The sequence below is a fragment of the Vulpes lagopus genome, chromosome 8, assembly GCF_018345385.1.
Source record: "Vulpes lagopus strain Blue_001 chromosome 8, ASM1834538v1, whole genome shotgun sequence".
Classification (NCBI taxonomy): Eukaryota; Metazoa; Chordata; class Mammalia; order Carnivora; family Canidae; genus Vulpes; species Vulpes lagopus.
In genome coordinates, this window is record NC_054831.1 from 45,806,800 (window position 1) to 45,822,138 (window position 15,339).

At 31.9% G+C, this 15,339-nt stretch overlaps 1 protein-coding gene across 8 annotated transcripts in view; it reads left to right on the top strand.

Moving 5' to 3' along the window:
* Window positions 1-15,339, top strand: part of NBEA (neurobeachin) — a 664,605-nt gene that overhangs the window by 73,452 nt on the left and 575,814 nt on the right. For all 8 annotated transcript variants that reach the window (XM_041767622.1, XM_041767623.1, XM_041767626.1 and 5 more), the window contains exons 2-4: window positions 6,357-6,588; window positions 10,093-10,193; window positions 10,434-10,529. In XM_041767622.1, coding sequence (XP_041623556.1) covers window positions 6,357-6,588; window positions 10,093-10,193; window positions 10,434-10,529 — 429 coding nt within the window. The remainder of the gene's footprint in view (window positions 1-6,356; window positions 6,589-10,092; window positions 10,194-10,433; window positions 10,530-15,339) is intronic.

Sequence of the window (15,339 nt, forward strand, 5' to 3'; positions counted from 1 at the left end):
ATAAAATAAAATAAAATAAAATAAAATAAAAAGAAAGCTTAGGGTCTTTTTAGCCTTTTTCTGAATGTGTAACCTGCCTTGGGGATGCATGTGACTCTATTTCCCTGTATATATACAGGAGAGCCTTTTAAAGACCTTATACCCACATATATATACCTCTTTCCCCACATCTTCCTTCCCAGGCTGTAGTTAACATCTGTGCCTTTACATGCTTTTAGCAGAAGTACCCCAGCCCTAGAGATATTCTATGTTTGGTGAGAAACAGTTCTTTGCACCTGTCCTTGAGGGAGCTGCCAGGTAGGTTGAGACCCACAACCTTGATTACAAGGTTCCTGCTGCTTCCTCTGGAACTAGAAACCCTCACCACTTGTGCAGGAGGTTGTCCTCATGACTGTTGCCCTCCAGGGTGTGGGGAATTGTAGGTGGGGCAGTGCTTTTTACCAGAGAATAATAGCTGCTTCTTCACTGAGTCATCCCTGGGTTGGTATACATTTTTGTCTTGATTGCAGAATTTTTCAGAAGTTGATTTTGACAGTTTTTGCCAGCTCATTAGTTTTCTCTAGAGAACATAGCCATGGAGTTGCCCATTCTGCCATTTTGTGGTGATGTCATTATTTTTCAAAGGAATGTGTTGTAAATTTATTTCACTTGAAACTATTTAGAAACTGGAAGTGGTAATACAGTTAAGCCTGATTTTAAAAAAAAAATGTTTTATTTATTTATTTATTCATTTATTCATTTATTTGACACAGAGTAAGAGCAAAAGCCAGGGGCGGAGGGAGAGGGAGAAGCAGGCTCCCTGCTAAGCAGGGAGCCCAGTGTGGGGGTCATGACCCAAGCTGAAGGTAGATGCTTAACTAACTGAACTACCCAGGCACCTCAAGCCAGATTTTAAAAACTTAAGAATTGTGTGTGGTTTACTTAGTGCCTTAACAAGTCAAGAGTACAAGTGTTCTGAATTGTACTTATTAAACCTTACATATTTTCCAAGTAATAATAGAAAAAAGAGTAAGGCAACTGTGAGCATAGTCAGGAAGGAGAAAACATCTCTGACTTTTTTTTTTTAAGATTTTATTTATTTATTCATGAGAGACACAGAGAGAGAGGCAGAGACATAGGCAGAGGGAGAAGCAGGCTCCATGCAGGAAGCCTGATGTGGGACTCAATCCTGGGACCTCAGGATCATGTCTTGAGCCAAAGGCAGACGCTCAACCCCTGAGCCACCCATGTGTCGCACATCCCTGACTTTGTAATCACTGGAACATTAAAAAAGTTGTATGGCAGTAAGAGCAATTCATTGCTGAAGGAGAAAACCTGAATATAGTAGAAAGTCTGGCTTACATCTTGGTGACTGACCATGAAATAGACCCTCTCTCCCTCTCTCCTCCACTCCCATCTGTATTAAATTAATCTTCCCATTCTATATTAAACACTGAATATTTTTCATAGGTTTGGCAGTGTGCTGGAGGTGTAGATATATAGTGGATAGGTAGTTAGAAATAGTCCTTACCCTTAAAAAGCTTATTGTAATTTGGGGTATCTGTGAACATTTATGCTGTGCAATGACTGCTATTGCATGCATGGGTTGTAATGGGAATTCAGGGAAAGGCCATCTTCATGGGTACTGGGAAGGCATTCTGGATTAAGTGGTGTTTAAAATGGTATTTGGAGGTTTAATGGGGGTTAACAAATGTAAAAGTGGAAAGAGAACTCTGTCATATATAGGGAATACCATATATGAAAAATTTTAGGTCAAGTGAGAGATGTGCAGTGTAGAAATGTTCCTATGACAATAGTTAGGAAATGGGAAGTAGAGGAAATTGGAGCTGGGGTGTTAAATGGTGACTTTATAGGCAGTGCTATCTAGTTTAGAGTTTATCCAGAAGGATAAGATGCAAAGGAATCCAAATAGTTAATAATTGTCCAGTCTGATCCAATTAATGAAAAAGAATTATCCCATATAATTCTAACCAATAATCTAAGATTTCAAAATAAAGGTATTTAAAATTGCTAGTAATTATAAACTTAGTCCTTTCAGAAGGTATTTTCCAAGTCAGCATTTTATATTCCAGATATTTATATAGTAACTTTTATTTCTTTATGTAAATAAAAGTTATTTCATTTAAAAAGCTTAGCTATGATATTTTATATAAATTCTTTTATGATCATTTCTTGAGTAGGAATCACCATTGTGGGCCACTTTTCTTGCAGAGGCAATACCTTTTTGAATTTTAAAGAAAAGGTCTAGAAGAAAAGAACTTAACTGCAAATAGAGTATTCAGATTTATAGGAAATCTTAATTGATTTATAAGTCTCTTTTATACTATGGTAACAGTTATTTTAGCTTGTTTTTTGGTTTAGCCTTTTTAGCTTTGTGTCATTTTCTTTGCTTTTTAAAAGGTTCCCCTGTGAATTTTCTTTTTCAATGTTTATTGCTAATTTTCCTGTAATTGAGCCTTCAAAGTCTTCTTTCTTGCTGAAAATAACCTTAAATAAATTGGTTGTATTTAAAAGTTTTTATTTACTACCTCTGGATATATATATATTTTTAAGATTTCATTTATTTATTCATGAGAGACATAGAGAGGGAGAGAGAGAGGCAGAGAGACAGGCAGAGGGAGAAGCAGGCTCCATGCTGGGAGCCCAACGTGGGACTTGATCCTGGGACCCCAGGATCACACTCTGGACCGAAAGCAGGTGCCCAACCGCTGAGCCACTCAGGTGTCCCTGGATGTTTTATTTTTTAGAGAAATTATTTTCTCTTTCTTTCTTTTATCCTACACACGGTTCATAAAACACTGATTTCTTTGTAGATCTACTATGATACATCCCATTTCTATATTTTTTAAGTCTATACTTCTTTTTTTTTAAAGCTTTTATTTATTTATTCATGACAGACAGAGAGAGAGAGATTGGCAGAGACATAGGCAGAAAGAGAAGCAGGCTCCATGCAGGGTGCCTGATGTGGGACTCGATCCCGGGTCTCCAGGATCACATCCCAGGCCGAAGGCAGTGCCAAACTGCTGGGCCACCCAGGCTGCCCTAAGTCTATACTTCTGACTTAATAGAAAGTTGTTTAGGTTCATTTTTCAATCCAGATTAGAATTCTGGATCTGTCACTTTACTTATATGTGACCTTGTTCATGCTGCTTAATCTCTTTATTTTCACTTTTATGAAGACAATTAATACATTTTCCTCATAAGATTGTTATAGTTTAAATAATGAAAGCCAATTGTTTCTACTTTTTCTTACATGCTTTAGTTGGTAAATATGGAACCACTCATTTATAAGTAGGGAATGAATATTTCTCTAATCTTGGAATCATAGTTTTGTAAGCATTTAGCCTTATTAACACTAAAGTATTAAAAATTACAGTGAAGGTTAGAAAGACCATCTGAAAATACAGGCCCACTTTACAACATTTACAATAAATATTTTTACAGATCTGGCAAAGAAATCAGAGAGCCAAACTGTATTCTTTTGTAATTAAATGATATGTAGAAAGGAGCATTGTTTTTTAACTGAAAAATAGTGAAAGATGGAACTGTAGCTTCACATAACAGTCTGATTGTTCAATTACACATATTAATTGTTGATTTCTTTAAATGCAGACTATTTTTTTTTCCTTTCCACTGAGTCCATCCCTCTGTTATTTACAAATTACATAATGGCTCTTGGTTATGCCAGACTTTACTGAAAGCACTTAACAATTCATTTAGGAGATTAATCTAAAAAAAACCTCAGTGTTGTCCCATTTTAGTATATACTAATTCTTACGTGTTTTCAGAGGCTTATAGGCTTAACCCTAGGTATCTATTTCTATTAGTTTAGTCAGTAAGCATCCACATCATTGATTTTCAAACCTGTTTTTCTTTTTCCTCTGTATGGTTGCCTTTTAGGCACCCCTTCTGAGTTACTAACCACTGGTCTATAAGGTTCATAGTAGTGACCCAAGTCAATTGGACATATAATAGTGGAAAAGTAAGCAGTTCTTTGATAAGACCATGGTATGGTGAAAAGATTGTTTGAGTTGATTCTCATAGTTCTACAATTAATATCTAAGAGAGTACATGATCTACAATAGTTTAACATTTGTTGGAAACAAGGCCTAAGCTAGCTGTTTTGTGGTACTTAAGACTTACGTGTTCAGGTGACTACTTTTATTTTTTTAGGTTAGAGCTGGGGTCATTAGAGAACTGGTAATAGCTGTCCTTAACTGAATGCTAGCTATATGCTTAACATTGTTCCTAAGCCTAATTAGTTTATTTAATCCTCACAACAAAAACACTCTTAGGTAGGAATTTTTATTCTCATATTTAGATGAAGTAACTGTGACTTAGAGAAGTAGTCATTAAGGTCACAGAGCTAGTGGTACAGCTAAAATCTGAATCCAGGAAGTTTGAATTCAGAAACAATCTCTTAACTGTTCTAGTAGCTATTTTTGTTAATAAGACAAATAGTAGGAGGAGTTGAAGTTGTTTCATACACAGAAGTAAAACCAGCCTTTAACCCGAGTGAGTATCTAGGTCATTAAAAAAAGAAAAAAAAAAAGGTCAGAAGTTAGGATGAGGGATAGTTTATCATAAGGTTGAGTTATAGACCTGTTACAGAGAAAAATACAGAGAATAATGTTTTAAAATTTGAGAATATTTTTTAAATTATTAAATTTCAGAAGGCTTAAAAAATATTCTTAAATGAGATTTTATTGCTTGTATGGACTTGTATGAAGACAGACTTACTGGGTTTTGATCCTATATCCTCTATCTACTAGTTTTGTGATCTTTTCCAAGTTAAATTTTCTGTGCCTATTCTTCCTTCTCTGTAAAATGAAGATAATAATAGATTCTTTCTCATATATTGTTTTTTGAGAATTAAATTATTTAATATATGTAAATCCCTTAGAATAGTACCAAATGGTATGTAAGTACCTGATGGTATTATTAAATTAATCATATTTATTCCATAGCATGTGGTCATCTACCCTTATTATTGAACATTTTTCTTTGATAAAAAATTCTGCTTCTTGAATCTAATATCTGGTGCCTCTCTGCCCCTAATCTTATTTTTTTTTTGTTTCCATTTTCTGAAATACTTACAGTTTATGTCTTCTTTTGTGCTTTATGTAACTTACAAGCCAATTTCAACTTTTTGGAGGATAGATAGAGTGTATATACATCTACATATATACATCTTTATTTCTGGAACTTTTAAAAAAATTTTAAAGTTATTTATTTATTTATTTGACACAGAGAGAGAGAGAGAGGGAATGAGAGTGAGTGTACAAGCAGGGGGAGCAGCAGGCAGAGGGCCAGGGAGAAGCAGGCTTCCTGCTGAGCAGGGAGCCTGATGCAGGTTTGATCCTAGGACTGTGGGATCATGACCTGAGCTGAAGGTAGATGCATAACCTATGGAGCCACCCAGGCATTCCTAAATTTTCTGTTCTTTAGACCAGAAAGGTATCAGTTTTTCAATCTTTTTTTAAGAATGGTACTTAAAATTAATACAGCATATGTGACTTGATCAGTAGAGAATATGAGTATCGTTGTATCGTTATATCTTTTATTCTAAATATATTTGTCTATTGCTGTACTTAAAGTATCTTTTATTCTAAGTGTATTTGTTTATTGCTGTACTTAAAGTATCTTTTATTCTAAGTGTATTGGTCTATTGCTGTACCTAAAGTAGCATTTGAGAAGGACACTAATACTTTTGACTCATTTGACATAATGCCACAAGTCAAATACATCGCTATTATGTCATCTTTGTATAGCAATTTGCATTCTCTTAAGTATTATAGATAGTAGGTGTATTTCTTTTAATAATTTTTAACATAGATTTTGTCATTTCCACATTTATTATAAGTTTGCAATTATCACTTTTGTAGTTCTTTATCTTATATACATAGAGATAGAACTTGTGTTCTGTTACATCTCATTTGTCCATCTAGTAATATCACAAAAGAAAATGAACTTCATGTTTTAAAATTTATCCTTAGTGAATTTTGCATTTTCTAATGATTTTCACTTTTGAGAGCCAAATTCTTTTTTATAGGAATTTGTCCTGAATCCTACCCAGTAGTTCTATGTGCCATTTTTCTGCACATGATTGGTAATTAACTTTTTCCATTTTTTAAGGAACTTGATTTTTCTAGTTTTAATTTTTATAGCACCTTTATCTGTAGCTTTCCAATTTTTCTCAAAAGTAATTTTAGGCTTAAAAACAAGAAATTTTTTAGAGTAGCTATGCTCTCCTGCTAGTTGAGTTATTTTATTATTTTTATTTTATTATTTTTATTATATTGTTATAAATAATCTCTCATGTTATCATTAGTTATTGTTTCTTTTTTGTTTTTCAGTTGGTTGGTGGAGAATTTGACTTGGAGATGAACTTTATTATCCAGGATGCTGAGAGTATAACATGCATGACAGAGCTTTTGGAACACTGTGATGTAACATGTCAAGCAGAAATATGGAGCATGTTTACAGCCATTTTACGAAAAAGTGTTCGGAATTTACAGACTAGCACAGAAGTTGGGCTAATTGAACAAGTATTGCTGAAAATGAGTGCTGTAGATGACATGATTGCAGGTATGAGGTTATCTCACAGGATAATATGCTTTAAATGTTTATAAAAATTCACATTTTTCTTTAGAGTCTATGGGTAATGTAGAGTTCTTGAAGATGACTTGATTTAAAATAGATAAATAGAAATGTATGGGATATTTGCCTTGTATATTAAGGGAAAATTTGAAGAATGGAAGACACCTTCTTCTGTATTAGACAAAAATAATTACTGATTTTTCTTTTTCACACTTTAGAAAATCTTAATTATATGGGATAAACAACCATGAAATCTATCAGAAAAATAAATAGTACCTTTTTACATAGTACTTAGTTAAATCTTTACATAATTAACATTTTGCAATGTATATTACAATTCTGCATAATGAACACTTTCCCGACTTTTTCAAGCTCCATGCACTTCAGTTTGGCATATATGGAACTATGACAAGAGAAACTAATATCCTTAGGATAAGCATGTTGAATTTTTAGGAAGTGTCCATTTTACTTGATATTCTTTTAGAGAAACTTTTATGTTAAAATAAACATGTAAAGTAGAACGTGAAATTTGCATGGAATTTCAAGATAAAAATACTAATTTTTGTGCTTGTTATGTTATTTGAAGTAACTTCGAAATCTATGATTATTCATTGTCAATCTTTTGCCTCCCTTGAAAGCTTTTTCTCCTTTTCTCCTTTTAGATGGGCTTCAGTAGAAATGTTGTGAAAGAATTGTCCCAGAGCAACATTATTACCAGAAAATAAGTTTAGAGTTTGAAATGTTGATTCTTTTAGGCCATGAATCTTCCGCATTAAGTCTCTTTTGATATAAAAGGGTTTTCATAATTTTAAAAGTGCTGATACGACTCCTTGCTATATCATGCCTGATCTTTAAAAGTAGTTCAGACACCAGAGAATCCTCTATCATATTTTGATTTATGCACAATTAATTTTAATATTAGTAGAACAAAACCTTAAGAAATAATAAAGTGAAGAATAAGTTAAAGATTAATGTCTTTTAAATAATATTTAAAATTTTTTGTTTTTCTAATATAGTATATTAAAATTAGTTCTAATTGCTTTCAAGGTGGCATCTATCTCTAGAGTGATTTAACATTTTCTGTGTTGTTTACTAATGGTAAACTTAATGAAAAATGAAATTCAAATTTAAAACATCTTTTTAATGATGATACGAACCATCTGTAAACCATTCTGTAAATTCTAGCATTGTTTAACAAGAATTTATTTGCATAAGCATATGTGTATATATATATATACACACACACACACACACACACACACACACATATATATATATATATATACTGTATAGAAGAACATCAGGTGATTTTTTGAGTCCTCATATCTGGGTTTAGTCCCTGAAGTTTTTTATTTGGTTTTTGAAATAAAAATGGCTACCACTTTATAAATTGCACTTTAGAAAATGAGTCATAATTACATACATAGAGTTTACTGGTACATAATTCATGAACTTCGTGATAAAAGATGGTAGTAAGCTTGATTAGTACTGCAAAAAGTTCATGTGTTCATGTTTTCTATTATACAAAGCTCCTTGATTATCTTTCCTTCTCAATAATAATACTGGTAAAAAAAAATAATAATACTGGTAACACAAAGCTTTCACTTTTGTTATTTTATCATTATCAGAAAATTACCTCTACCTTACTTTTCAGTATAGAAAATGAAATTTAGATAACATACTAATGAAGCACCAATAACCACCAAAACACTACTAAGTTTTCATTCTGAATATTTATAGCATATTAAGTTCAAAGAGGCACTTTTCATTTACTAATGTGTAGGTATTACTAGAAGGCAGTTAAATATCTATGCTAAGTTGATTAGAGAGTTTCATAGTCTGAGTATTTTTTCTCCTTTAAAATTTTGTCCAGAAAAAAATACCTGTTATGTTAAAATTAAACTGAGCTACTTGGTTATGTGATATGTACAATTAATAAGAAATTTTAATAATTATGTAATTAAATACTAATTTAATAGATCACTTTTTGTGGTACACATATAAGATGAGATAAAGGTTTGGGAAAAGAAGTATAATTTTTTAGGAAAGTATTTGTAGGCAAAGAAATCTATGAATTTGCCATTGCAGCTAATTGCTTGAAACTACTTAATAATTTAGGGATTTAAGGCATTTAATTTCTATCTAAAATTTTTTGTTAGAAACAAATCTTCTAATATGTAGTAACTATAAACTTTTTTATTGAGTGATGAAACATTGTATTTCATTAAAAGATCTCAAAGATGACATATTAATAGTCACAATTTAATCATAGGGATTGCTTACTTATTGTGGCATTAAGTAAGATTATTCAATTTATTGACAAAATAACCATACGAAATTGCTAATTTGAAATAGATACATAATAAATATATTTAAAATCTCAAATTCCAGGTATTAATTTGTAATATTGAATAATAAATATTACGCATCAGTAACTATTTAAACTTATCGTAACACCTTTTTAAAATTAGTTGATGATAAATTATTCAGAATGTATTTGTGCATTCTGTTCTATTCTATTAAAGATAGTACTATCTTTAATTCTTAGGAAGTGTTTTAGAAATTGATAAAGTAAATATTTAGATGCTTAATTTCTTAAAGATAGAGTACTACTCACAATGTCTAGAGATGAGAAAGAAATCAAGAACAAATGACTAAATGTATAATTTTTCTATCATCTCTTGAGCTGATATGTCTCTCATATGCACATAAACACATGAACAGAATGGATATCACTAGTACTATATTTATGTCACATTTTGATTTAGAGATTGATAGGTAACAGAAAGGGCTCTGGAGCCATACCGCCTGGGTTTTAATCCTGACTCTATCACTTGGAGCAGTGTGTTCTTGGGCAAGATGATTAGGTTATTTATGTCTCACTTTCCTCATTTTAGTCACTTTCCTCATTTTAGGAAGGAGCTAATAATAGTACTTACCTCATAGGCTTGTTACGAGAATTTGTGCACTTAATAACTGTAAACCACTTGGAATAATGCCAGGCAAGGAGTCAGTGATCAGAATTGTTGTTAATGGGGCAACGGATGTTTCAATAATATATTTTATTAAGAACAGATAAGTGTAAAATAAATTTGGCAACTGTTACTTTTTTATTTGAAAAGAACCAGTTTACAAAATTAAATTGTTGTACTTTTGCATATTTTTGCTTTCCTTTCCCTGTACACAGCAGGTGTGTGTGTGTGTGTGTGTGTGTGTGTGTGTGTTTTCTGGGAATTTTAAAATCTATTTTATGTATTTGCTAAGGAAACTTAATTGTAATGGTAAATCTGATGAGAAAAATCCTAAAATTCAGGATTTTTGGTTATCTGATGACTTAAAAATTGTTAATTAGAATAACTATTCATAAGGACATTTAGCTAAGTATATATGTAGAAATGAGAATTGATAACTTTTGCTCTTTCAAAAAGTATATTACCTTGACAGATGGCAGGTCATTACTAGAGTTCAGAATAACTTTATTTTCCTTTGAAGATCTTCTAGTTGATATGTTGGGGGTTCTTGCCAGCTACAGCATCACTGTCAAGGAGTTGAAGCTTTTGTTCAGCATGCTTCGAGGAGAAAGTGGAATCTGGGTAAGCTGTGGTCAGAGGGAACAGTTTTCAATATTAGTACATTAATACTTAATGTTCAACAATTTATCTCTAGAGAGCTATAAACTTGAATTTGTAATGGAAATTGTTCCCCTTAAAGAGTTTAGTAAATGATGTAAAATTAATTTCTTTCTAGTTAGAAAACAGTCCAGTGTCTAACATGATATATTAGGTATTTTTGTTGAATTTGTACAGTGACATATCTTTTTCTTCTTTCCTTAGCCAAGACATGCAGTAAAATTATTATCAGTTCTTAATCAGATGCCACAAAGACATGGTCCTGATACTTTTTTCAATTTTCCTGGTTGTAGTGCTGCGGTAAGTTTTAAATACATGTGTTTATTTTTATTTATTTATTTTCGATACAGCTCTGTTAAGGTATAATTCACATAAAAGTCCCAATTTAAAAGTACAGTCTGATGAATTTTAAGTTGATAATCACTACTGCAATCATGATTTTGAACAATTCTATCATTTCCCAAAATTCTCTTGTGTCTGTTTCAAACCTGTTCCCTCTCCCTAGCCCCTGTCCCTTGCAACTTTTGATTTATTTTGTGTTTTTATGATTTTGCCTTTTCTAGAATTTCATAGAAATAAAATCTTACAGTATGTAATCTTTTCTGTCAGGCTTCTTTCACTTACATAATGTTTTTGAGGTTGTTCATGTTGTAGCTTACCAGTAGTTTATTCTGTTCCTTTTTACTCTAAGTAGTCTTATATTTTATGGATATGCCACAGTTTATCCATTCACTAGTTTATCCATCTCAATATTTGAGTTTTTAGTTTCTGGCTATTATAAGTAAAACTGCCCATGATCTTCTGTGGGCATGTGTTCTCATCTCTTAAGTAAAAACATAAGTGAAATTGCCACGTTTTATGCTAAGTGTGTGTTTCGTTTCATGAGAAACAGGCAGATTGCTTTCTGTAGTGGAAAGTTTTGCATTCTTCTCATCAGTGTATAAGAATCCCAGTTGATCTGCATCCTAGACATTGGCCATCTTTTTAATTTGAGGCATTTAAATGGTTATATAATGGTACCATGTTGTAGTTTTAATTTTGTATTATTCTAATGGCCAATGATACTGAGCATTTTTTCAAGTGTTAATTGGTTGTTTTTATATCTTCTTTGTGATGTTTGTGTTCAAATCTTTGTTCAGTGAAAAACATTGGTTTTATTAAGAGTTCATTATGTATTTGGAATATAAATTAATTTGTCAGATATATATTTGTCAAATATTTTTCCTAATTTGGCTCTTCCTTTTACTTTCCTAACAGTATTTCTTAAAGCAAACACTTCAGTTTTGATGAAGTTCAGTTAAACTTTTCTTTTTTTATGGCATATGTTTTTGTAATCTAAGAAATCAGAATGATCCAAGATCATAACATTTTTATCTTTTGCTTTCTAGTAAGAGTTCTTTTGTTTTAGTTCTTATATTTAGGTCTATGATTCTGTTTGTGTGAATATTTAAAGTATGATATGAAGGAAGGTTGGAGGTTAAAGTTTTGTTTGTTTTGCATATGAATATGGAATGTTTCATAACCATTTGTTAAAGAAAGAGTCCTTTAACCTTGAATTACCTTGGCATATTTCTTGAAAACTACCTGGCCTTGTTTGTGTGGATCTGTTTCTGTGTTTGGTTCCTTTGTCTTCTTTTTCTGCCTTTATGCCAATATCAGATTGTCTTTCTTTCTTTTTTTTTTTTTTTTAAGATTTTATTTATTTATTCATGAGCGTCACAGAGAGAGACAGAGAGGCAGAGACCCAGGCAGAGGGAGAAACAGGCTCCATGCAGGGAGCCTGACACAGGACTCGATCCTGGGTCTCCAGGATCAGGCCCTGGGCTGAAGGCAGCGCTAAACCGCTGAGCCACCCAGGCTGCCCAGATTGCCATTCTTTTCGTAGCTCTATTAGTAAGTAGTTCTTGAAATCAGGTTGTGTAAGTACTCCAACTTTGTTCTTCATCTTAAAATAATTTTGGCTATTTTAGATAGCATTTCAATACATATTGTGAATAAACTTGTAAAATTTATAAAATACATTCTGTGATTTAGATTTTATCGTGTTAAACCTGTAGAACAATTTGGAGAGAAGATTAGTGTGTCTTCCAGTCCATGAACACAGTATACCTCTTCCTTTATTTAATTTTCTGTGATTTTCCACTCTTGCAGTTTTAAGTATAAAGTCTTAAACATCTTTTGTTAAATTTATCCATAAATATTCCATACTGTTTTTTGCTAGTATATAGAAGTACAATTGATATCTTTTTTGTATATTAACCTTATATCCTGACACCTTGCTAAACTCACTAGTAGTTTTTTAGTAGATGCCTTAGGATTACTTACGGATGTTTTTGTAAATAAAACCAGTCTTATTCTTTTCTTTTTTTTTTTTTCTTTTTTACTTTACAGTCAGTATGCCTTTTTATTTCATGTATTGCCTTACTACACTGGCTAGGACGCCAGGGCAGTATAGCATAACAGGAATATCCTTGGCTCATTTTCAGCCTTAGTATTAGGCTTTAAGGTATTAGGCTTAGTATTAGGCTTTAAGACATGCCTTTGTCAGATAGAGAAAATTCTGTTCTGTTCCTGTGTACTGGGAAGTTTTTTAATCATTAGTATGTTGATACTAATGTTGAATTTTGCTGAATGCTTTTTCTGATTTTATTGAAGTGAACATGTGGGTTTTCTTCTTAGTCTTTATTAACATAGTAAATTACAGTGATTGATATTTCAGTGTTAAACCATTTTGTGTTCCTGGAATAAAAACTACTTGGTCACTGTGTTTTAACCTTTTCATATAACAGTGGATTTGATTGGCTAATATAATGCTAAGAAATGTTGCAACTATTTTTATGAGTGATTTCAGGATGTAGTTTCCTTTTTTATATAATATCTTTATCTGGTTTTGGTGATAGGGTAATCCTCATATAATGAGTTGGGAACTATTTATTTCTTTCCATTAAAGAGTTGTAGAATTGATATTACTTATTCTTAAATGAATGCTAGAATTCACTATTGTAGCTATCTAGGCCTGGAGTTTTCTTTGTGGGAAAGTTTTAAAACTATGAACTTAATTTCTTTAATGAATATAGGGAGGTTTTCTCTTTCCTTTTGAGTGAGCTTTGGTAGTTTTTGTCTTCCAATAATTTGTCCAGTTAATTTAAATTTTTGAATATATTGATATGTTTATCATATCCCTTTCTTCTCCTTTTAATAGCTGTAGGATATTTAGTGATGCCTCCTCTTTCATTCTTGATATTGGATTTTTTTCTTCTGATTAATCTAGCTGAAATTTTATCCATGTTTTCTTTTTTTAAGGAACTTTAATTTCATTTCATTGTTTTTATCATTGTAGCATTGTAGAGAGGATGTATAACTTTTGACTAGAAGAAATGGTTTTGATTTCTGAATCCTCTACTTCCTTATTATGCAGGATAATCCCTTAATGTTTCTTGGCTAACTTTCATGTAAAATATTAGCACTTTTTCATGGAATAGTTTTACTGTGAACCAGTAATGAAATAATACACTAAATGCTATATAAGTTGTTAAACATCATATAAACATTTCTTACTCTTTATTATTAGTGCTTAAGCGTCTTTGTAGTCTCCCATTTCATCAACCATTCCCCCAATTTTATATTTCTTCCCTTAATATTTTGTTACTAACTTTTTTAAAGTTATAATTTTCAATTGTCACAAAATTGTGAAACAAAATAGGAATATTAAAAGTTGTGAAACAAAAAACAGTGTAATATTGTTCAGGGGCATAAAGCAGGCTCACATCTTGAAATAAAATTTGTCTGACCTTAAGTCCATTGTTTTTATTATGTTTTGTTTTTTAACAACAGATTGATATGTTATCTCTACTATTGAACTACTGAAAAATTCAGATAAGAGTTGATTTTAAAATCCTTATTATTACAGTGTTTTTGATAATTTACTTCTGGATGAGCATGATTGTACCAGTGGGTACATACTGTCTGGGACCACTGTCAATGGCAGTGCCTTTGGATCACTAAAATTATGATACTGCTTACTTTCCCTGATATATATATATATATATATATATATATATATATATATATATATATATCATATATATATATTAGGCCTTCTGAATTATATTTTATACTGTGGACATGCCTTTCTGTGAGCTGTGCTGCCTTCATATGAGCAATTTGGAATGGAATTCTATAGAGTGAGTTGTATAAGGTGAATGACAAATGTGAAATGACATTTTATATGATCTGTGACTTTAGTGACTATAACTAGATCTGCCTTTCTTTTTTTTTTTTTTTTTTTTTTAGATCTGCCTTTCATGATTATCATCTGTTTCACGAATCTGCTGAATTTAGGACATAGTGAATTTTTGTATTCACTTAGTTTACTGAGAGTATTCCATCTAAACATCAGAATTGTTTCTTTTGCAAATTATGATAGATAGGAACATAGATTTTGGAGTCTATTAGACGAGGGGCCAATAAGGGATATAGATTTTGGAGTCTTGTGGACTCATTGGACAGTGAGGAACATCCAGTTGTGGGTACCAGAATATTTTAGAAGGAAATATGAAGGAAGAGTAAAAACCACTTAAATCCAAAATCACAAAGGTATCCCAAAGGATATACCATTAACACCATGGGTTTAGCAGGAATGTTAGAAATGAGTGTTGATATCAGGCACAGATGGTTTGGATGTAAATGTGCCTGAGTTTCACATCTGGCAGTAGTATACACAGTTAGCTTTGTACATTGATTAAGGGAGTAGGTATGCATTATTAGTTAAACAAAGTAGAAAAAGGCTGGGGATGCAGTGTATACTGTATAGTAGGCTTTGGTTGGTATAGAAGTAGGAGCCAGAGATTGAGGAGTACCATCCAGAAATGGGCGATTTCAGGTTCCTAAAACATTCATTCTAGCTGTCATATACTAAATTTAAGAGAATGTCTTTCAGTAGAGGTAACTATCTTGTTAAAGAGATTGGCCATAATATAAAGATCATTATTTATCCATGGAATTATTAGAAGTCTACAGTGAAACCAAGGAAAATGCTATTCTAGAGCCTCTCAGGTGTGTGTTTGGTATACCAGTTGTAGTAAGACCAAAGAGTATTATTATTTCATTA